The sequence below is a fragment of the Chelonus insularis genome, unplaced genomic scaffold (genome assembly GCF_013357705.1).
Source record: "Chelonus insularis isolate UGA/USDA-ARS -01 unplaced genomic scaffold, ASM1335770v1 contig_139_pilon, whole genome shotgun sequence".
In the NCBI taxonomy this organism is placed as follows: Eukaryota; Metazoa; Arthropoda; class Insecta; order Hymenoptera; family Braconidae; genus Chelonus; species Chelonus insularis.
Window position 1 is genome coordinate 589,878 of NW_023276379.1, and position 22,812 is coordinate 612,689.

At 30.3% G+C, this 22,812-nt stretch overlaps 7 protein-coding genes across 13 annotated transcripts in view; 2 read left to right on the forward strand and 5 right to left on the reverse strand.

Moving 5' to 3' along the window:
• The window catches only part of pnt (pointed), a 41,225-nt gene extending 38,544 nt beyond the window's left edge, over window positions 1-2,681 (reverse strand). Inside the window, exon 1 of one of the 5 annotated variants that reach the window (XM_035096455.1) lies at window positions 2,227-2,681. The gene's annotated coding sequence lies outside the window, so the exon portion shown is untranslated. Of the gene's footprint in view, window positions 1-85; window positions 204-2,226 lie in introns of those variants that run through there. The other 4 variants (XM_035096451.1, XM_035096454.1, XM_035096453.1 and 1 more) reach the window with 4 other exon arrangements.
• Window positions 2,682-3,071: 390 nt separating this feature from the next.
• LOC118074909 (ATP synthase-coupling factor 6, mitochondrial-like) lies at window positions 3,072-4,088 on the forward strand. Of its 3 annotated transcripts, none has more exons than XM_035096460.1 (4): window positions 3,072-3,224; window positions 3,457-3,604; window positions 3,743-3,873; window positions 3,950-4,088. In XM_035096460.1, the coding sequence occupies exons 2-4, from the start codon at window positions 3,465-3,467 to the stop codon at window positions 3,988-3,990; spliced, it is 312 nt and encodes a 103-aa protein (XP_034952351.1). In that variant the 5' UTR covers window positions 3,072-3,224; window positions 3,457-3,464; the 3' UTR covers window positions 3,991-4,088. The 3 variants fall into 3 exon arrangements, with proteins under 3 accessions (XP_034952351.1, XP_034952350.1, XP_034952352.1); XM_035096459.1 differs by having other exon boundaries at window positions 3,086-3,236; XM_035096461.1 differs by lacking the exon at window positions 3,072-3,224 and adding an exon at window positions 3,249-3,388.
• Window positions 4,089-4,090: 2 nt separating this feature from the next.
• DNApol-epsilon255 (DNA polymerase epsilon catalytic subunit 1) lies at window positions 4,091-11,091 on the reverse strand. Its single transcript, XM_035096450.1, has one exon. It carries the CDS (start codon window positions 10,915-10,917, stop codon window positions 4,105-4,107), a length of 6,813 nt encoding a protein of 2,270 aa, XP_034952341.1. The 5' UTR covers window positions 10,918-11,091; the 3' UTR covers window positions 4,091-4,104.
• Window positions 11,092-11,225: 134 nt separating this feature from the next.
• Window positions 11,226-13,103, reverse strand: LOC118074828 (uncharacterized). Its single transcript, XM_035096316.1, has 4 exons — window positions 13,092-13,103; window positions 12,322-13,035; window positions 12,258-12,261; window positions 11,226-12,179 (listed from the first exon to the last, which is right to left on the reverse strand). Exons 1-4 carry the CDS (start codon window positions 13,101-13,103, stop codon window positions 11,230-11,232), a joined length of 1,680 nt encoding a protein of 559 aa, XP_034952207.1. The 3' UTR covers window positions 11,226-11,229.
• Window positions 13,104-13,497: 394 nt separating this feature from the next.
• Polr1C (RNA polymerase I and III subunit C) lies at window positions 13,498-15,195 on the reverse strand. Its single transcript, XM_035096024.1, has 7 exons — window positions 15,056-15,195; window positions 14,933-14,983; window positions 14,672-14,862; window positions 14,410-14,594; window positions 14,146-14,334; window positions 13,785-14,024; window positions 13,498-13,698 (listed from the first exon to the last, which is right to left on the reverse strand). The coding sequence occupies exons 1-7, from the start codon at window positions 15,107-15,109 to the stop codon at window positions 13,586-13,588; spliced, it is 1,023 nt and encodes a 340-aa protein (XP_034951915.1). The 5' UTR covers window positions 15,110-15,195; the 3' UTR covers window positions 13,498-13,585.
• Window positions 15,196-15,272: 77 nt separating this feature from the next.
• Window positions 15,273-18,581, forward strand: l(1)G0020 (RNA cytidine acetyltransferase l(1)G0020). The gene is made up of 2 exons (XM_035096022.1): window positions 15,273-15,438; window positions 15,584-18,581. The coding sequence occupies exons 1-2, from the start codon at window positions 15,331-15,333 to the stop codon at window positions 18,527-18,529; spliced, it is 3,054 nt and encodes a 1,017-aa protein (XP_034951913.1). The 5' UTR covers window positions 15,273-15,330; the 3' UTR covers window positions 18,530-18,581.
• On the reverse strand, window positions 18,561-22,437 carry LOC118074644 (nuclear fragile X mental retardation-interacting protein 1-like). Its single transcript, XM_035096023.1, has 7 exons — window positions 22,280-22,437; window positions 21,699-22,137; window positions 21,358-21,549; window positions 19,616-19,917; window positions 19,320-19,546; window positions 19,026-19,226; window positions 18,561-18,952 (listed from the first exon to the last, which is right to left on the reverse strand). The coding sequence occupies exons 2-7, from the start codon at window positions 22,128-22,130 to the stop codon at window positions 18,585-18,587; spliced, it is 1,722 nt and encodes a 573-aa protein (XP_034951914.1). The 5' UTR covers window positions 22,131-22,137; window positions 22,280-22,437; the 3' UTR covers window positions 18,561-18,584.
• Between the last annotated feature and the right edge of the window lie 375 nt (window positions 22,438-22,812).

Here is a 22,812-nt window from a genome sequence, read left to right on the forward strand (position 1 = left end):
TGGCAATGAAAATGATTTTTCAAGTCCATTAATGACACCAAAAGTGGTAAAATAAGAGGTTAAGACCTCAATAATCTGAGCTTACCGTTATCACACATACCCCATCGAGATCATTTATAAAAACTCGATGGTACTAAATCCATATAAGATCATGTAAGATCACGTTCAGGCTTCCAAGAACATTTACCACAGAATGAATATATATCGTAAGATTGCACTAATTTTTTGTTACCTATTTCATTCGAGATAACTCAGTGAATCCCCAGCTGCGTTTTATCTGATTGGTAAAATCAATACAGTCGTCTATTATCGGCTAAAAATAATCGAGTCATTTATCAGAACAAATCTAACCACGCAATTAATTATTTTATCCGTATGATTTAATTATCATAATGTAAGCAACTTCTATTTTCATTTATTGATTGTCGGTCCATTGAGAAAGTTCATATTCCTATTAAGCCTAAATGGATATTTCTTCAACTGTGTTGACTTTGTAAATTAGGAAAATTGACCATAGTTATAATTAAAAAAATTTCCAGGAGATTCTTAACCAGTAATTTGGTACCTTCTAACCAAAATCTATTAGAGATTTTCTTTTAAAAATATTTAGACTAGCATAGAATGATTTTTTAAAAAACCTCGAAAAATGAAGTAAAATGTAAGCACATCTTCTGATGGCATGGTCATGGCAACACAACAGTTAAAATGGGTCCTAAGATTCAAGAGGCAGATCGAACAAAGAAAAATGGGTGTTTACTAAAAAGAAAAAAAGATCTAGATTGTATTAAAAATTTTCTACAGCAAAAACATTAAAAAAAGAAGAAAATGGTGGCTTTATGTCAAATACAAAATTACCTAAGCCAAATGTTTGAAATGATTTTATACAGTAACTATGGTCTAATAAGATACTAAGTATACATAAAATATGAAGTATGTAGCAAGATGAACAAGGCCATACAAAATGAGAAAATTGGCTCAAGATTCGAACTGAAGAGACTCAAGAAGCTAGAATAACCACCCGCATCCAAGTTTATATAATATATGATGATGATACATGAGTCTCCAACAACTTGGGTGGTTAAAACAATTGTTATCGAGCTTGAAAATTTTTTTTTATAGCTCAGATTATTTCCAATGTAAAATCATTTTTTCACTTGTTCCTTCTTCATGCCTTGCTGTCTTGATTATCAGAGTATTTAAAAGAAATTCACTCTTTTCCATTTTAGCTTAATTCCCAAGTTTATCTAATGAAATAGTTCTACTGTATTTAAAGAGTGAAAGATGTAAAAAAATGAAAGAGACAAAGAGAAGGCTTGGAAGCATCTTTTCTTGATATTCTTTCGTCAGTTTAGTTTCTACCACGCTTTCGTCTTCCCCTACTCTCACTTTAAATCCTATGGGACTTTAGCTTTAGCTTTGGTAAAACGTTGAGTGTATCAGACACAAGTGAGAGAGAATGAGAAATAGAGAAAGAAGTGAATTATCGCGACGTTGCCATGCCAGAAGGTCCAAGTGATCCTAAGAAACTTTACAAAAACTCAACCTACTACAATTCAATATTCTTTTACTTCATTTTTCTCTCCTTTCAACTTTACTTCTTACTTCAATAAAAATAAACGAATAAACAACGATATTAACCAAGCCAATATTTGTATATGCTTAGTAAACATTCAATGAAATAAAAAAAAATAATAAATATACTAAATAAATGCTCCGAATGTAAACTGATTTTTTAAATTGTTTTAGTTCGAATAATTCGTTGTTAAAATAGTATGAAAATATATCACAAACGATTTGTATGTAAGATTTATGATTCTATTTCTAACGAATTAAAAACACGCGATTTACAGATCAGGGTGTGTGTTATTATACCGTCTTCCAAGTTTTGTTTTTATAAAAATGTATGGTATCTTTCAACCGGTTAATAAAATCAATCTTTTAACTTGGATACTTGTAAATACGATAATTAGTTAATTAACTCATCTAGTGTTACGTAACAATAACAGTCGAAATAAAATAATACATAAAAATTAGTTCTCATAATGTGAATCATAATTCATAGAATAAAAAACGAATTTTGAATAGTGTATTTTTTATTAATGACTCTTTTCGTCATGCCTGACTAATCATTACAATCACTAGCAAAGATAGATACTGTCCGCGAGGTAAGTATAATAAAAAAATGTATAATTATTCAAACTGTATATATATATATAGGTATGTTACCTTTAAAAAATAATTGATCTAAAAATATCAATCCACGTTTCAGTATTCAATAGTATAATTGAAATTTTTACTTGAATATCAAAAGTCAACTTGATAATGAGATTTAAAAACGTTTTTAAAAAATTATTCTTATTTTTACACTAAAATTTTTATGTCTATTTAATAGTAAAAATTATTTGTTACTTCTAATAATCACAATCACGTGTAAATCACATTAGTACGGATCACTCTACACTTTGAGTCGTTTTTTTTTCTTTTTTGACTTACACTATAAAGACGCTTTATTATTATAAAATGACTTTCTATAGCGTCTTGACAGCCTCAGTACGTTCATGCGTTCATGAATGAAACTGAGAATGAAACGAATGAAGCAGCCTAGCCTTTACCGACTCGACAAAACTTTGCCCCCGCCAATTGACTCAATTCTGTTGCCGCGCTAACCAACCGATTTGTCTACTATACTCTTAGCATTACTATTCACTTGTGTGTCGATATATGTGTTTGTGTTTTACTTTGAAACTGTACCGGAAGTTAAGGAGGGTCAAGGTGGGGGATTACTTCACTGATTGGTCGATAATGTTATTTCCAGTTTTTAAATTGTCAAAATTTCTTATTCTGTATATAATCGAAAATTTTCGAAATATAAAGAATAAACAACTGAATAATTATTTTTGGAAAATACAATCGCTAATTTCGAATTAAATTATCACGGAATAATTAAAGTACACATTAATTTGTCCATGATTAGAAATGTTTTATCAATTGTAGGTTAATAAAATTGCTACAATGATTTTTATAATGAAATAAAATATTATTTACTTGATTTTATGTCATTGAATATTTGTAATATATTATTTATGTATTATTAAAAAATATAGTTAATAATTTGATGGCTGTTAAAAATACTTTATGAATTTTATTTCGAATTTACCACAAGTATACCGCTCTGCATTTATATGTTCGTCGCCATATTGACGAAAGCAGCTGATTCTTGAGAAGTCAGTATCACGGTAAAAATTTTCATATTAAATAACAATTTTTACTTAATTTTATGTATTAAAAAACTAGTAACATTATAATATATAGAGCAATATTAATTATTTAATAGAGTTATTCATTAATTGATAGTTGTACTATTAAATATAACCTCTTTTATCATTACGTAAGATAATCAGTGTTTCAGACAGTTTTGTGAATTAATATCAAATAAAATTGCAACAAAATTTTCAGAATTCATCATGCTTACTCCACGGGCTATTGGCATTCCAAAATTAGTAAAAAGAAATATTGGAATAATGGCACCTGCTATGCAGAAAGTAGCAGATCCAATTCAACAATTATTTTTGGATAAAATTAGAGAATACAAAGCAAAAAGCGTGTAAGTAATAATAGAAAATATTATTTTGATAAATTTTGAAAATAAAGAAATAATAATGTTTCGTATATTAGTATGATTGAAAATAAAAATACTTTTGTCATGTTTATTAATCAATCGAATATAACTTTGTTCATCAAGAGGAGGAAAAATGGTTGATCCTTCACCTGAACTTGAAAGAGAATTAAAAAATGATTTAGATCGAATTGCTACACAATACGGAGGTGGTCCAGGAGTAGATATGACAAAGTTTCCAACATTTAAATTCGAAGGTAAACTTTAATCATATAGTTTGATATTTTTTTTGTCAATGAAAACTGTAATATTATTTTTTACATATTCTTTCAGAACCTAAAGTTGATTATTCTGCACAATCATCAGCAAAGTAATTCCAATCTAATTCTATTTAATATCTAGTAAAATCATCAAAAATTAATTATACATAATGTCTATACTATTTTAGAAGGAATAAATTTCCAAAAATAATGAAATAACTTCTTTTTTTATTGTATAACAGTCTCCATATTAAATATTTGTGTACTTTCAATTAAATCATTTAAAATAACCATTTGACATTTTTTAGCAATTGATCTTAACACTTTAACAGTTTTTATAATTTCTTCTTTAGTTACAGTATTTTTAAATTCTCCTGAACACGTGCAGTATTCTCTAACATTATCTCTTTGAACTTCACCGCATTTTTTACATTGTAAATCTTGCAGAATGAATCCCATAGCCTTTCTACAAATAGTATCAATAAGAAGAAATTCAACCTCAGAATTATCATAGTTTGTTCTGCAAAGAGGACAATTCCAAACATGGATACCTGCCTCAATTGTATGGTAGATATCTTTACACAAATCAATATCTCTAGTATGATTACACGCCTTACAAATTATTTCTGGTAATACAAAGGAGATACATGGGTCTTTCCATTCAGCTTTATCACTAAAACTTCCAACACCAATTAATCTTAAGAGATTTTTCTTTAAATCATAAACTTCGTCTTCAACTTCTTTGTCTAATGATAAAACTTTACAAATAGCTTTAATTAACTCTAATGCTGGATTAATTTTCATAACTCCATTAATCCCAAGATCAAGATTAGGATATTCATTAATAGTTAAAACTTTTTCTGGCAACTTTTTATGAATTTTCTGCACAATTTGGAATAATTTTTGCGACATTTCACCAGCTATAATTTTTTTTGCAAATTCTGCTGCATTTTCCAATGATCCTAATCCCAATTGACACATAGTTTGACTAAGAGAACTATTTTTTCGCCTTCGTACTCTTGGTGTAGATGGAACTTCCATTTCTGTTATAAACTGATAAACTGCTGTGATATATCCAGCAATAACAGTATTAAAACTGGCTTGACATGAGGCTTCTTGAGGAAGAATCTCCATTAAATTCCAATTCATATAAATTTCTGGTGTATCATCATCATCATCACTGTTATTTTCTTCATCTTTATCGTCATCTTCATCATTCTCAGAATTTTTCTTCCTATCTTCTATCGTGGATTTTTCTTTCACTCCAGCAAAATTAGCTAAATCTAACCAAATCAAATACTCCCAACTGTTATTAAAAGTAATTTCAATAGAATGGAATAATTCTTTGTTTCTAATAGTTTGTACAACAAACTCAATGTATCCCAAAGCATCATTCAATGTTCTTTTTTTAGTACAAATAATTATCTTATTAAAGTTAGCAAACACAACAATAGATCCTAGTCTTTTGAATTCTGCAATCAATTGAATAAATAATTTTTTCATGTATGTATGAAGAGTTCTTCGTAATGCTGGATCATAAAGTAGAGCATTTGGAGTTTTTAACCAACGATAGAAATGAATTATTTGATAATCAGCGAATACACTTCTTTGCAGAGTTACAGCTCTTAACCAACTATTTACCATACTTCTAAGAATTTTAAAAGCTGCACTACATAATGCTGTTTCATCATAACTAGGAATTACAGTTTTCCCGTCACCAGAAACCATATCTTGAAGTGAGGCTTGAGGTGCTACATGGAATGCTACAAACGAACTGGTTCCATCAATATCATTGACACGATTTGATTGAAGAAGAGTATTTATTGCTAAACTTTCAACTTCTAATTCTACACAAACACTCGAGTAAGTTCCAGATTTATTGGCTGTACAACTAGAGCTTTCTTCGAAATCTGTTAAAAGTCGATTATCATCATGTTCACTGCCTCCTAAATCTGGTCTTTCAGTTGGTGAACACCAAAGAACGAAATTATTCTTTTGTAAATTTCGTGCATAAAATAAATCAGCTCCAAAGAGAGTAGCATCGGCAGGAATGTTGCCAAGAGGTGCAGCAAAAAAGCGACATTGTTCGATCATCAATTGTAAAATTCGTACACTTTTTAAAAAATTTTTTATTAAAATTTTAGCTCCAACTCTTTGCCAATCTAAAGTATTGAAAAGATTTTCAACAATTTGATTAGAAATGTTAACAATAGGAAAATCAATTAAGCCTGGCATTTCACTTGTCAACGATGATATCTCCATTGGAGAATCAACCAGCAGTATTGTTGCACCTTTCATTTCATTTTTATAAGCTTTCAAAGCATTTTGAATTTGCTTGTAAATTTGTTGAAGACTTGTCTCAATTCTTACTTCAAAACTCATTTCTATAGGAGTAGAAGAAACACCTGCATCATCTTTTACAGCATTTCGTTCAATTTGATAGACAGAATTCATATTTGGCATTTGATTGGTTTTGACTGAGTCATAAACAAAAATATGAGATCGTTTACTTGGACCTAAAAATAATCCCCACATTGACCGCTGACGGTTTGGAGCCCAATAATGATAAAGACAGACATACTTAAAACTTTCTTGTTTGTTTAAATAATTTTCAAATAAATTAGGTTTTATTTCAAGTTGATTTAAAGTAAAAGTATCGACACTGTCAGCCATATTTCTTGCGGATGTAGCATTTACAACACATACGCATCCTAAATTAAGAATAGCTCGAAATATTAAGGGCATTTGTGTTTCATAAATACCTTCATTTTCAGGTTGAGTCACATTTTCCATTAAACTTTGAGAGTGTTGTTGATAAAGATCTTCAGGAACTGTATACTCATATAAATGATATACCGGTCGTGATCTAGGGAGAATTTTATGACATTTTCGCCATAAATCATTCGGTCCAGGTTCACTACGCTCTTTTCTTGAGTTTACATAAAAAATTCTTGGTACCACCAGCCTTAATTGATGCAGTTCTTGATCAACTAATGCCCAAAGTCTAAATAAACCCGGTTCATTTGTTTCAACTATCTGAATGATTTGCCAAGGATTATCTAATAATTTTCTTTGAGCTTTCTTGAAAAATCCTGATATAGTTGAAGTATTCGTATTTCTTACTATTCCACGAGGTCCTTCATCAGCTTGACCAACCATTCTGATTCTCTTACGTCGCCTATCACCTCTTTGTTGAGCTTGATAACTCCACTTTTTCTTATGAAATGTTAGCCAAGCCTGTAATTCTTCTTTAGTTTTACCAGGTGATGGTGGAGGGCCAAAAACTTCACGCCAACTTTTTTTTAAATTAATTTCTTCATCTTCTGAAACTGTTCGTTTTCTTTTAGTTACTTGTGGTCGTTTAAAAACTCCTTGATTACTAGTTGATGGTCTGACATCTTCAATATCATCAATATCGATTGATTTATCATTATTAGAATCACTTTCATCGCTATTTTGTTCTTCACAAGGTTTTTTTGGAAGAAATTGAAATATTTCTGTTATTTTTGTTTGTTTCGTTGTGGCATTTTTATCCATTAGTTTTTTATGTAGCCAATCAGGATGATGAACCCGTGGAACTGGATTTGGAATACCTTGCATAGCAGCTGGAATAGTAATGATTTTTTGAATAGCATTTCCGAGACGTTCTATATAATAACTCCAATCTAATATATCTCTTATATCAAAGTCTTGCATTCCTGGATCTTTTAACCATTTTCGAAGGTAATGTCGTGTTACACTAGGTTCAGATTGAAATATAGCCATTGGAATTGCTCGCTCTGTTACTGGAGCACCATGAGGTTTTTTAGCAATAATATATTTACACGCTAAACCTGCATCTTTTAACATTTGATCTCCCAAAAATTCTGCAAGTCTTTTTGCCGTAGAAATGGAAGTTGATTTTTGTGCACCATAGTCTTCTAATTTTTTTGACATTGATTTATTTTCACAAATCAGCTCAAACAATTCTGAATCTGGAAGACTTGTACCTTTACTATATAAAACATCAAGCCAATAATCTGCAACTTCTGCCACTGCTTTGTAACATTCTTCTAAAGTTTTACCTTTTAAAAAAGATTCAAAAACAGCAGATTGAAAAATTTTTATCAATTGTAATTCTCCTCTTCTCTTGACTTCAAAGCCTTTTAGTTCTGCTAGTGATCCATCAAAATTAAAAACAGCGTATCTTTTTTTCAGTTTCTTACCTTCTTCTTTAGCGGCAGGAAGTACCATTGCTAGATATGGTCCATCAACTTCGAAGAAAATTGAATTTTCACTTCGAATTTCGTAAATACCATTTTCTTTATCTACTAATTCGTGATATACATCATTAGTAAACTCATCTTTGACCATAAAATTCAAAACAGCATTAGGATAAGATATTGTTAATTTACTTTTTTTAGGATGTCTAGTTTTAATCAAAAAATTATCTGGAAAAGTTCCAGGTAAAATACACCAAATTCCATCTGTATCTAACTCTAATGGTCGACCAATTTTTTCAATAATTTCTCTGGCTTTCATGATAATATGAGCTCCAGTATAACATACAATTCCACCCATTTCCATACTAAACCAACGGGATCCTCCTCTCATCACATAACCATAAAATGAATTTAAAATACATTTATGTGCCAATTGTAAAGAATCATAAAGAACTTCTCGATTTTTTGCCGATTTTATTGCAGCAGCATCATTTTTGGCAATAGCTGCTGACACTTGCTGTTTTGCTACCTTAGTTAATCCTTTATACTCGTATCTACGATCTCGGAATGCTCTGACAGTATCAACATAAAAAGAATTTTCTTTTTGACAAACAGTCTGACTCTTTTCTTCCATTCTTGTAACTTTAACTTTTTTATAAACTTTTTTACAATATTGAGTTAAACGTTTTTTTTCAATTGCTGCACGTTCTTGAGATGAAAGTTGATGAAATGCACGTTTTGGTCCACCAGGAAAAACTGGGGGAAATTTTTCAGTCTCCAATTGTTGTTGAATACGTTGATATTCACTTAAATCAGCTGGTAAAAATTCTCCACGCCACATCCACTTCATTTCTCGTTTACATAATGCACCAGATCGATTAAAATCACAAGCAGCACATGCAGTTTCATCTACCATAGCTGATGGTTGGAGACGATTAGTTAAAATGATATTCGGATACATTGCACCAACATCAAGATGATATATTATTGGCTTTTCTAATCTCAATGGTTGTTCTTTTAAATTAATTAATTTTTCTTTAATTTGTTGAGCAACTTCATCGAAATTTTCGACCAGGTCAAGAGGTATTTTTTCTTCTTCTTGAATAGCATGTTTTAAAGCATCATTTACTCCATTTATCAATTCTTCTACTGCACTAGGAATGATTTTAAATCGATAAGGAATATCAGCACGAAAAACACCAGACTCTAAAGCTTCTACATGACCACCAACGTAAGTTTCCAAATTCAATAAATGCCCATCATTAGTAAATTTATTTAATTCACTTTCTTTTTTATTTGGAAATATAATATTAGCTCTAAATGCTTCAACCATTAATAATGATTCACAAAGTGTTCCAGAGCCTTTGCGCAAAACTTCATCTGGACTCATCGGAATAATAGTACAAAGAGCAAAAATAAATGGATGAACATATTTTTGATAGAGATAATACGTAGCAACAGCATCAGATACTGAGTAATTGGCGAGTGTTTCTGGCTGCTCAGCAGCAAATTTACACATTTCTTCAGGATCTATTTCAATAGGATTATAACGAAGTTTTGCTTTAGTTACTGCTTTCAAGCCTTGAGAACCAACAGGCAAATATGAATCTCTTTTTACCCAAGATAAACAATCGAGATGACTAGCAGGTCTACTAGTAAAAAATCCATCTCTGTTTTTAGAAAATCCAATTAAATCTTTCATATTCATTCCATGAATTGCTGCACGAGTTTCCACATATGGCCAATCGAAAAAATCTCCGTTGTATGACACAAAAATATGCGGTTTGACATCACGAATATGATCGAAGAATCGTCTGATTGTTGCTTTTTCATTAGGTTCATTGTAAACATGAAAGATTCCCTCGAATTCAGGTGTTGGAGTATATTCAAAATCTTCGATATCCATTGAAATGATTTCTCTGTTAGTTATTAAATATCCATTTCCATCAATCATGTAAGAGATCATCATAATTTGATCTGTATTAGCATCCGGAAATTTTAAAGGAAGTTTTGTTGTCTCAATATCATAAGCAAGAACAATTGGATCTATTGTTTCTAATATATCAGTACGTCTGGTAATTATTGGAGGGTCAGTTCCACGAGTTTTTATAGAATACCAACAACCCACGAAGATGTTCATATCAATAGATACACGAACATGATGTGGAACATCATGTTCTCTGAGATCAATAATATTATCCATGTGATCCGTATTCTTTCTTGATGATGTTACTTTTTCAGAATCTAGAGCATCAACTAATAATTCTGAGTAAAATGTTTGATTTTTTTCTCTTTCCTGATTAATTTTTACAGCTTGTCTAACATCTTTTCGAACTTTTTGTAAATCAACAAGATTTAAAAATGATAATTTTAAATACTTTTGTAACAATCCTGACAAATGATTAGGTAAATCTAAGTCTTCTTTTTTGCAAAGTTCAACTTTACTTACGATTCCATTGTACTTTTTTAATAAATATGTTGATACTTCTTGCTCTGTGTCTTTACGGCACAAAACATAAAAATAAGGATGAAAAGGCATAGATATTTTAAAACGAGTGCAATCCTCTTCAAGAAAATAATAATCTACACCACTTACTAATCGTTTATCTTCTTCAACAATTTCTGTTATCTGCATGTTAATCAAGTAACCAGTTCGTTCTTTGATGTCACTGACTCGATGAAAACCATATATATTGTCAATGTGGATATTTTCATTGACCTTTAATAAACGATTATCTGCTGCATTTTCACGTGATCTTGTTTCAAATGATCCTTGAAACGAATTTTTTTTAGGATTTTCCGATTTATCTGGTCGATATTTTCCAGTATTTGTTGCCATATTTAACAATCAATTAAAATATACTTTTACTAGTTGAATCTTTCAAACTTATTGTTTACTGTTTCAAAAAATAAATATATGTATTAGTTTTATTTATATTTACAGAGATTGAAAGAATGTAATGTTTAAAATGAAACTTTTTTTATAACAATAAATGAAAAGTCGAACGAACGATTTACGCCATATTGTTTACTCATTGGCGCGCGCCAAAATTTTCTTTATTTTGAGGTGCAATTTATTAGCAAACGATAAACGTTTTACTAGCTATAGATGTCACTGGTGAGAATTCCAATGCGCTTTATTTAATTTTGATTATTTCGTTTTCTTGGTTTTCTTCTTTTTCTTGGACTGAATTTCTGGAAGTATTTCTTTAATAGATTCAGTAATATCATTTTGATATACTAATGTATCAACATCACGAGTATCAACTTTTTTTTGATATCTCGTAGTTGCTGCGGGTGGAGAAAATTCAATTTCCATATCAGATGCGGTAGAGCTGGAGTCATCCGAAAAATCAAGATTTTTATTTTTTCTTATATGAAAGTGTAAAGGTTTTATTGTTTGTTGTTCTTCAGGTTTGTTTATTAGTTCTTTATTGATTGGATAAAAAGTTACATAGTAATCTCCAGTTTTTCGATGAATATGAAGAGTTGGAGGTAATTGATATTCATCGTCTCTAGCTCTTTGACCCCAATAATGTTTGCTGGGAAAAAATAAATGTTTTCTCTTTGTTCCTTTAGCTCTCTTTCCACGAACTGGTGTCGACGGACGATCTCTCATATCTTCAGAAGTTCTCTCTATTTTGGCGTCTTCTAATGAGTTCCAAGCATTACGAGATATAGCACCTGGTTTCCATCCAACTTGAGGTTTTAATTTACCAATGGTCTCTCGTGTATTCCAAAGCCATCCCATATTACCTGGCACACGCATTCTTACATCAACACAACTCTTATGACCATAATAGAATCGTGGTCTAGTTGAATTTACTAATTTCATAATTTTTTTACTTATGTGAACATAATTGGGTCTTAGATCAAGACTTTGACTCTTAGACACTGTTTTAGAGTGTTTTTTTGAGCTTTTAGATTTATTTTTCTGTAATTTTGTCTTTTTTATGTTTTTCAACGATGAATTTTGAGTAGATGACAAATCAGGAAATTGTAAGACATCATCTTCAAAATTTGCCTTTTTCGACATACAAGTTACTTTGCCACAGGGTCCATATTTAACTTCTTTCTTTTCTATTGGAACAGATTCATCATCTTTTTTTTCAATTTTTTCATCTTTTCGTAATTTTTTTACAGGTGTTGATAGTAATTTTTCATTAAATTTAACTGTACATTCCTGATCATCAAGAAAATTATGTATTTTCTTATTATCGTGAAACTTTTTTTGAGTTTTTACTACAAGATTAGATTGTTTTTGTTCATTTGACAAAGACAACTGTTTGTTAGTATAAGTTGTATCTAAATTTTGACAATTTCTATTAAAATAAGGACTGTCAGCAGGATCCATTAAACCTAATCCTTGTATTCCTGGTACTTTACCCAGAGAGTTTACAAACTCTTGAGCTTCTTTCAATTTCTGTATCAAACAATCTATATCAATACATGGTGTATTTATACATCCAAGTCCACTTTTCATGGTTATTGCCTCAGACTTTCCATAACATCCACATCCAGGCTGATTTTCTTCATGATTTGGTTTACAAAAATCTTTTATAGATATTTTTGTTGGCGATATTGGTGAAATAGATAATTTTTCTAGTTCTTTATTAACTCCACCACCTCTCATTCTTTCACATATATTATTTTCAAATACGTCTCTATTGTTGTCATCAACTGAATATTTCTCTTTTTCCATTGTATTACACGTGACATATTTTGTAAATGATGATTCATCTTCTAGTTTGACGGAATTTCTACGTATCAATGGTAATCTTTGTATAATTTTTGCTTTTAAATCTTGATTTTTTCGTTTATAATAATTATCAGGTAAACAAATTTCTTCTTTGTATTCTTCTAGCATTTTTTCTTTTTCATTCATCAACTTTAAACATTCAAAAACTTTCATAGAATTGGAATTCTTGAGAACTAATTTGTTATTGTTCGTATGGAACTGTGTCACAAGGTATTGTCCTAAATAAGTTATTCTAATGAATATATCAATAGTACCTGAGACACCATTATTTTTATCAGAAAGTCAAAAAATATTACTAAATACTAAGGATTTTCTAATATTAAAAATAAAAATACCAAAATTATTTTTTGTACCAGCTGCTTAAGTAACGAGCTCATCGCTGTTTATAGCTAATACTGAAAAGTTTAAGAATTTTATATGAATTTATAAATAATCCGATTGTACATTTTCTATAATATTTAAATTTATGTTAAGCCGATGAATGAAAAATTCTATCATATACAGTAATGTTTCATTCTTATTTATGAGTGATTCGGATAACATGATTAATTTAAATAGCCATTCTAACTCAAACAATTAGTTTATAAAATTACGTTTAAATTTAAGGTTCAAATTTAAGGTTACTATCATAATGATAACATATATAAAGCATGAAGTTGTATATTTTTGTAAAAAATTACAAAAAACCCTTATATACTATACAATGTCGTATTTTATTCTTATTTATAAAAAAAAACAAAATACTTTATTAGCCTATAGCATCAAGCTCTTCCAAAAACGATCGACATTTACCTTTTAAAATTTTTACCGCTTCTAAGAACAATAAAGCAGGGGATAAGGCTCCAAGTGATTCAATTGTAACTGTATCAAATAAATTAGAATATTTATAAATTAAAATTTTTCATTGAAAAAAAAAATTATCATTCAAGACTTTTCTCAATACTCACAAATAAAATGATCCGGAATACGTCCTAACTGAACTACATTCTTAAGACTTTCATGACGAAAGACATTTCGTGAACAACTATCATAACGTGGATCTTTCACTTTAGCTTCAATTTCTCCCTTGGAGTTTTCAACTAATTCTATAACACCAGGACTAAAACAAGATTTCAATAGTTCAGCTTGATCACCTTTAATGGGCCTCAATAACTGTATTTCTGGCATCAGTCTATAAGTTGCAGTTGCTGCATAACATAAAAAAATTATTAATTAAATAAATCGATTCGTTTTTACACAGCTAAATGTGTTAAAAAAAATACGAGTTTGAAAATCAATATTCGCAGTGTACTTTATCTAAATACTTACCAACAGGTGAAAATTTTGCATGATCTTTTCCTATTCCTTTAACAGCATGCATAAATGCATGGATTTCTTGACCTGGTCGCATTTTACAAAGTAAAATATCAGGTTCTAACATTCCAAATTGATCTTCACCTTGAGGATATAATTCTGCTTGTCTTCCAATTGGTACCCACTTTATATCTCGACTATAAACTATGAGAAAAAAATTGTAATAATATGTAATTGTAATCTTTTCTGATCAACTAGATTAAATAAATTATCAATTACCATTATTATTGCGATAAATATCATCTGGTCGACGAGAATCTTTAGGAGCTTGAGTATTCCACGTGCAATTTATTTTCATCTCATATCTTAGTGTATCTTGATCACTAACTTCTTCTTCTTCATTACTACTGCTTGTTGGATAATCAAACAATCTTGGATCTGCTTTCAATGGTACCAATCCTAATCTATTGAATAAAATTTATTTATTTATTTTGTTGTATTAATATTTTGAATAAATAAATTATAATTTAAATCATAATACCGATGAGCTAATACTTCATCTTGAATTAAACTTGTGTTATTTAGTATGTAAACTTTTTCAATTGCCATCGATGGAACTTCACTCAGCAAAATCCTTCGGAATGTATTCGCTAATGCTGCTGAACATCCGATCAAATCAAATTCCAGTTCTCTTTTATCATCTGATTGTCGAACAATATCTATTCTAAAATTCTAAAAAAATATAATTATATCACCATACATTATTATTAATAATAATCACATTTTATCTAAGTTTCCAAACCTTTTTAAAGTTATCCCATTCTGTTGTGTAGAGGTTAGAAAATTCTGCCGACTGTAAAATTTGATTGAAATTAAGTTTTATAAATGAAAACACTTATTATAATAATTGAATTTAATAACTTACATTTGGTATTCCATATTCACCTAAAATTACTTTAGGACTTGGCATTCTATCCATCTTTTTATTTACTTTTATTGATATCTAAAATCACTTCAAATTTCTTGAATCACCAGAGAAGAACTTGTCACGTGCTCATAACATTGTTGTTTGTCGTTTCATGTAAACGACTCGGAAGTGGCTATGCGCATGCGCACAACACCGTAGACGGTTTTAACTCATGTCATTTTCTACGAGTAAATTTAACTGCAAGTCTTTTACTGTGAGTTAATAAGTTAAAAATGGTATTAAAAAAGATAGATAATCGTATCCGAGTGTTAATTGAAAATGGAATTGCAGAAAATTATCGATCAATGTTTGTTGTTATTGGCGAAAAAGCTAGAGATCAGGTAAAATCTTAATTCAATTTTAGTAAACAAATTTATGAGGTTATGTTCTTCAACCATGTGGCATATCATGATTAAGTTATTTTAATAATTCATTAATTTCAGTCATATAATTATCAATAAAGATTATTTTATTTTCAACTTTTAGGTTGTATTACTTCATCACATGCTTTCAAAATCTGTAGTCAAATCCAGACCATCAGTTTTATGGTGCTACAAAAAGGATCTCGGTTTCAGTAGTCATCGTAAAAAACGAATGAAATCTATTAAAAAGAAAGTGAAATCGGGGAAATTAAACGTTGATGAAGATGATCCATTTGAACATTTCGTTGTATCAACAGATATACGCTACTGTTATTATAATGAGACTCATAATATTTTAGGAAAAACATATGGGATGTGTATTCTTCAGGATTTTGAAGCCTTAACTCCTAATTTATTAGCTCGAACCATTGAAACTGTAGAAGGTGGAGGATTGGTTGTTTTCCTCCTTCAATCAGTCAACTCATTGAAACAATTATACACGATGAATATGGATGTTCACAGACGATTTCGTACAGAAGCACACAAGGATGTTGTCTGTAGATTCAATGAACGATTTCTTTTATCACTTACATCTTGCAACCGATGTTTAGTGGTAGATGATCAATTACGAATAATTCCAATCTCTTCACAAACGTTGAAAATTGAACCTGTAGTGAAATCTGCTATTGTTAATGAACAAACTCAAGAATTAAATGAATTAAAGAATAGCTTTCAAGATACTCAACCAGTATCATCATTACTAAATTGTTGCAAAACAGCTGATCAGGCTAAAGCATTGTTGAAATTTATTGAAGCTATTTCAGAAAAAACTTTGAGATCAACAGTCTCTTTAACAGCAGCCCGAGGACGTGGAAAATCAGCAACATTAGGTCTTGCGATTGCAGGAGCAGTAGCGTTTAGTTACTCTAACATTTATATCACAAGTCCAAGTCCAGAGAATTTAACTACTCTTTTTGAATTTATATTCAAAGGATTTGATGCATTAGCATATCAAGAACATCTCGATTATGAACTTCATCAATCTGATAATCCAGAATTCAATAAAGCCATAGTTCGAGTGAATATCTTTCGACATCATCGACAAACCATCCAATACATTCATCCAACTGATGCGCATAAATTGAGCCAAGCTGAATTATTGGTGATAGACGAAGCCGCTGCTATTCCTCTACCCTATGTTAAATCTATGTTAGGACCATATTTAGTATTTTTATCATCGACAATTAATGGTTATGAAGGTACTGGACGTTCTTTATCATTAAAACTACTTCAACAACTGAGAGCACAAACAGCAACTTCAAATAGTAATGATAAGTCTCTCAAAAAAATTAATGAAAATAGTGTGATTGGACGTCAATTGCATGAAATTACTCTGGAAGAATCCATTCGTTATAAATCTGGTGATAAAGTAGAAGAATGGTTGACTAATTTACTTTGTCTTGATGCCACAAAACATGCTCCAATTCTATCAGGGTGTCCACTTCCAGATCTTTGCCAACTTTATTATATAAACCGTGATACTCTTTTTTCATATCACAAAGCTTCAGAGCTTTTTTTACAGAGATTAGTTTCTTTGTACGTTTCTTCACATTACAAAAATAGTCCTAATGATCTACAAATGATGTCTGATGCACCGGCTCATCATTTGTTTTGCCTTCTAGGACCTGTTGACCCAAATCGCAAAACATTGCCTGAAATTCTAGTAGTAATTCAAGTCTGTCTAGAAGGAGAAATTAGTAAATCTAGTGTAAAAGAAAATTTAGGAAGAGGAAAAAGACCTTCTGGTGATCTCATTCCTTGGACGATATCTCAACAATTCAATGACAACAGCTTTCCAAAATTAGCCGGAGCTCGAATTGTTCGAATTGCGACTCATCCCGACTATCAGAGCATGGGTTATGGAAAGAGAGCTATGAAATTACTCAAACAGTATTATGAAATGAAAATTCCAAATATTGATGAGACAACAGAAGAAGACTCGAAAAAAACTAACGATGATGAAGATAACGAAATAGATATGTCTACAGAAATTATACAACCAAGAACTTCACTGCCTTCTCTTTTATTAAAACTGAGTGAAAGACGACCAGAAAGATTAGATTATATTGGAGTATCCTATGGGCTAACAGAACCTCTTTTGAAATTTTGGAAAAAGCTGGACTTTGTTCCTGTTTATGTTGGTCAAACTACCAATGATATTACTGGAGAACACTCTTGTATAATGTTATCTAAAGTAATAATTGATGAAGACCAAGACTTCAGTTGGTTGGATGAATACTGGGCAGACTTTCGTAGACGATTTGTTAATTTATTATCTGATACATTTGCAAAGTATCCAACTTCTTTAGCACTTAGCATGCTCGTTAATGACTCGGTCACTTTAAAAAAAACATTCATGAATAAAGAAACTCTTGATGTATATTTTATTCCAGGTGATTTAAAGAGACTAGAATTATACAAAAATAATATGATTGATTATCGATTGATTAAAGATCTAGTTTCAACAGTAGCAAAAATATACTTCTTTAATATGATGGGTAATGTAGAATTATCAGCTCTGCGTGTAGCAATTTTGCTGGGAATTGGTTTACAGCATAAAACGATAGACGATTTATCACAAGAATTGAAACTTCCACAATCGCAATTACTTGGATATTTTAATAAAATGATTATAGAATCCGTTAAATATTTTAATGGCATTGTTGAAGAGTCTATTGAGAAGACATTGAGCATTAATAAGAACGTTAATGAAAATATCATTGTTGATGCAGAACAAGGAGAGGCTTTACAAAAAGAATTAGAAGATGCAGCTCGTAAATTGGAAATTCAACAGAAAAAAGAATTAGAGAAGTTGAAGAAGTTAAATTTAGAGCAGTATGCAATCAAAGGAACTGAAGAAGAGTGGAACAGTGTGCTCAAAGATAAAGGATCTAAATCATTAATATCTGTAAAAACTGGTGAAAAGCGTTTGGGTGAAGGTGATCTTTCTTTAAATTTGGAAAAAAATAATGAACTTAAAAAAAGGAAGAAAAAAAGGTTTTCTAAGTAGATCTAAAAATATGTACAGCATTTACTAAAAATAAATTTTATTATAAAAAAAATATTCATGACGTTTTATTTTCAAAAAAATTATTATCTACAATATATTTAATACATTGACAAATGAAATTTCTTTCATGAGTAATAGACCTAGAAAGTAGTTGCTGTAATAACATAGGTCTTTTGCGTTTTTTTGATTCCCTTTTCTTCATTTCTTCTATACTGTCTTTTCTAGTGTTGTTTTCATTTTCTAATTTTCGCTTACGTTTTAAACGATTTTCTTTTAATACTGTTGCAATTTGATCAGTTTTTGTTTCTACAATTTCGATATTATCCATTGTTGCAACTGTTGAATGATCCATTTCTGTCTGTTGTTCTAAATCTTCTATTTTATGGACTTGTGTTTTTGTTATAGGAATTTCGTCAGGAGGTTCTATCAATAAATAATACAATTATTAATTTCTTGATTTCTATTAAATTTAGAAATTTGAATAAAAATAATTTACCATTGTCCGAGTCACTTGCATAGTCAGCAACTAAGCTACAACTTATGGTAATTGGTTTAGAATTTTCAATTTTAGGTAGGGAAATTTCTTCTTCTTCTTCTTCTTCTTCCTCTTCTTCATCGTCTGTTATTTTATATTCATCAATAATATCTTGTTTATTTGATTCATTGTTTATGTCAGGATAATCGTCTTTCAAGTATTCTAGAAAGATAATTTATTGATGAAATTTGCAATTATGTAGAGAAATATTGTCAATTTATAATTTGTAAATTGTATCAAAAATGAAATACTTACTGGTTCCTCTAAATGGTGCTATTCCTCTATACATTTCTACAACCGGTTCTACTTCTTTTATTTCTGTTTCAGAGAGTTTCTTAAATTTTTTGGCTTTTCGGCGTCTATTTTTTACAGATTTTTTCGCTAATTTAGGTTTTTTAGTATCATTGATTACTTCACCTCGTTCTTTTTTTTCTATCGCTTCAGAATTTTTTGACTCAATATTAGCACGTGTGGGATATTTTCTGTAAATAATAAATTAACGAGTGCATGTAGAAAAAAATAAGAGAAATAAATGAATATTGTGCACATACCGTTTTCTTTCATTTCTCCACTTTTCAATGTCTTCTGGTTGTGATAAATTTTTTAATCTATGATAAAGACCAGATTGATGTTGCATTTGAATATGTTTTTCAACTAATTTCGGATGCGCTGAAAAAGTACATCCATCTATACCACACTCACGATGAGTTTGTTTATGTGCATCAAACAATTGTTCAGTGTGATATTCACGATCACACATTTCGCAGTAGAAAATATTTTCTTCTTCTTCGCAACTTTCATCGTTTTCATCTCTTCCATCACAATACTCTGGATCATCTTGGTACAAGGCTGCCTAAAAATTTTAGCTTAAAATGTGGTTTTAAGAATAATTTTTAAAGTGCATTCACATAGAATTAATTGAAGTTAAGTGTAAATGCTCAGGAAACTTGAGATTGGGCTGACAGTAGTCTTCGAGTACAAATCAACAGTAAAAACAATAGACTTTCACTACAAGATACTTAACCATTTTTATCAAAGTTAATGAGTTTTTTCTAATAACAAATAAATATAAACAATAGTTTGTTTAAAAATGGGAAACACCACATATAGAACTGTAGAAATATTATTTATTCTTACATTAGGAATATTAAATACAAATTTTCTCTTTATCAATACGTTAATTATTACTGAGTAAAATATTGATAACTAATACAACTAGTTAGCGCCTTTGATTGCGCTGTTACAAATAAATTACAAATATTAAGAAGAAAAACTCAATACGACTAAAATTTGGACACTTCTTAGTGATTTTCAAAAAACTAAAAAACATTAATAAAGTGTCTTAATTGAATTGATTATATTGACTCTACAATTTTCAATTGATAAACGGTATAACAGTGAAGCATGAATTCACTCAATATTTTTATCCGTATTTTAGCTGTAAATAATGCAATATAATTCTCGTAATGAGGAATGTTACGGCTTGAAGCACTGTACACTGGTCACACAACAAAATCTATGAGCTAAATTTGCTCAAAACATACCACCAGTCTTTAGATATGTATTTACAAAAGTATTTATTTAATTCATTAATGCCAAGAATCAATGCAATACGTCTATTTGAATAGAAGTACGCGAGTAAATCAAATTAAAAACATTAATTCATTCGTAAAACAAGAGCTCATTGACGTTATATTTTCTGCAGTTTTAACATAAAGTGAGATATAAATATTATCGACCACTGCAAATTAATGTTAGTAATGTTTTTTGATTTAAAATGAAATTTTGTATAGTTTCTGAATACGGAGGAGTAGCCTGAAGCTTTAAGACTGAGCCTGTTCGCTGGAAGGCCGCGACTCCTCCGTTACTTCCATTTTTACGGGTTCAGGTTGAATTTCTGTTTTTTCAGTTTCCTGAACACTCTCGATCTCAATTGCATTAGTATCACCTGATTTTTGACCACCCTGTAAGGAAAGTTGTTCATCAACTGATGTTTTTATTATAATCAATTTTCAATTAAGAGATGAGTGATAAGTTTGATAACTGAATCAATTCACTCAAGCTAATGATTTTTCAAAATATTTGAAACAAAATCGATGATAAAAATGGTAAAGAAAAAAAACTATACCAAATAATCGCTGACTCCCACAGTACTTAAATTCCACCAGTTTTTTTTTTTCATTTTACAAAGTACACTTGAAAATATTTTTACTCGTATTTTTTTTAGAGCAGTAATTAATAATATTATTATTATTATTATTCATTGAAATTAATTTATTTACGTTATACATACCTGGTCGGGATTTTTAGAAAGATACTCATTCTTTGCGTCTCTGATCATTCTTGTGACTTTATTCCTCAGATCTTTGAATTCTTCCCATTCTATCGCGTCTTTATTTTTTTTAGCTTTCGCATATAATTTATTTTTTTTCTGAATTTCACTACGTATTTCATCTGTCATCCATGGCTTCTTCAATTCGAGTTCCTGAAAGGAATAAAAAATTTAAAAATGATTAAAATATAAAAAATACAAAGACAATTTACATTTTATTTTAATGAGAGACAAATTACTTGAGAATATTTTTTTAATAAAATTGAAATTTTCGAAAACAATATAAAGAAATCTGTATTTACCTCAAGTTTACTTGCTTTCTTGGCATTATTCATAACTTTGGCCTTAAGAGTTCCATTTCCTGGAGGGAATCGAGGCCTCATGTGTGGTATACCTGGTGGTGGTAAAATTCCTCGTGGTCCAGGTCTCATAGGTGGTCCTCTAGGTCCTACTCCTCTCATTCCCATCATGGGCATCATCAGAGGTGGAGGGCCACGGTTCCTTGGTCCAAATAATGGAGGTGGACCACCTGGTCCTGGTCTTATTGCACTTCCCGGACGTGGTAATGGCATTCGTTGACGCATAGGGCCAAATACACCACCCATGGGGGGTGGTGGTGCCATTCTTGGAGGAATGGATGGCATTGGAAGTCTACCAAAACGTGGAGGCGGTGGCCGAATACCAACCGGCGGCATTCGGGGGCCCAAAAGAGGTCCTCTGTTTAATGGACTCATTTTTTTGCTAGGAGACAAATTTTATTACTTTTACAATATGATACCGGTCTATATCATTATGGATATTTGAGGTTATGCATTTTGTTCGCTCGAAGTCTTGTGTAGAAATTTCTCGAACAATTTTCTATTTTTAACTTATAAATATTTACCTGAATTTTTGTATAACAATGATAAATGACGAAGTTTTTAACTTAAATATAACACTTTTTACACCACTTAACGAATATGAAAGTTTAATCAAAACTTTTCTATCGGCGTTTCCAAAATGGCGTGTTTACACAATAGCGTATGGGAGTGTTTGCAACGACACGCTGTGATTTCAATTGAAAGGTCTCTCTCTCTTCCAAACATCGATGGTTACGCCCTCAAGTTTAAAACTCGATTGGAAATTTACCGACTGAAACAAAGTCGTAAACAAAGAATACTACATTATCTAGACACTTTTGAATTAAAAATTTTATTCATCAATCATTATCTGAATTCATAACTGAGTATGAAAATTCTATTGTATCATTACTTTCCAAATCGATTATTTGTATGGATTCTTCACTAATAATAATAAAATCATCAAGTATTTAAATCAATTAAATTTACATTGAAAGTATTAAAAAATACTATTATTTAATCATTACTCAATATTTATAAATATTTTTAAAGTCAGATTCTTTCTCTCCCAAAACAT

Excerpts from the sequence above, each read along its gene's own strand:
- DNApol-epsilon255 (XM_035096450.1), bottom strand. The coding sequence starts at position 10,917 with ATGGCAACAAATACTGGAAAATATCGACCAGATAAATCGGAAAATCCT.
- LOC118074644 (XM_035096023.1), bottom strand. The coding sequence starts at position 22,130 with ATGAGTCCATTAAACAGAGGACCTCTTTTGGGCCCCCGAATGCCGCCG. Across the intron at positions 21,550-21,698 it reads AGAAAGCAAGTAAACTTGAG|GAACTCGAATTGAAGAAGCC; the intron begins GTAAATACAGAT and ends TATTCCTTTCAG. Across the intron at positions 19,227-19,319 it reads AGCACCATTTAGAGGAACCA|AATACTTGAAAGACGATTAT; the intron begins GTAAGTATTTCA and ends TTATCTTTCTAG.
- Polr1C (XM_035096024.1), bottom strand. The coding sequence starts at position 15,109 with ATGGATAGAATGCCAAGTCCTAAAGTAATTTTAGGTGAATATGGAATA. Across the intron at positions 14,984-15,055 it reads GTGAATATGGAATACCAAAT|TCGGCAGAATTTTCTAACCT; the intron begins GTAAGTTATTAA and ends CAAATTTTACAG. Across the intron at positions 14,863-14,932 it reads AATGGGATAACTTTAAAAAG|AATTTTAGAATAGATATTGT; the intron begins GTTTGGAAACTT and ends ATATTTTTTTAG.
- LOC118074909 (XM_035096460.1), top strand. The coding sequence starts at position 3,465 with ATGCTTACTCCACGGGCTATTGGCATTCCAAAATTAGTAAAAAGAAAT. Across the intron at positions 3,605-3,742 it reads GAATACAAAGCAAAAAGCGT|AGGAGGAAAAATGGTTGATC; the intron begins GTAAGTAATAAT and ends TTGTTCATCAAG. Across the intron at positions 3,874-3,949 it reads TCCAACATTTAAATTCGAAG|AACCTAAAGTTGATTATTCT; the intron begins GTAAACTTTAAT and ends ATATTCTTTCAG.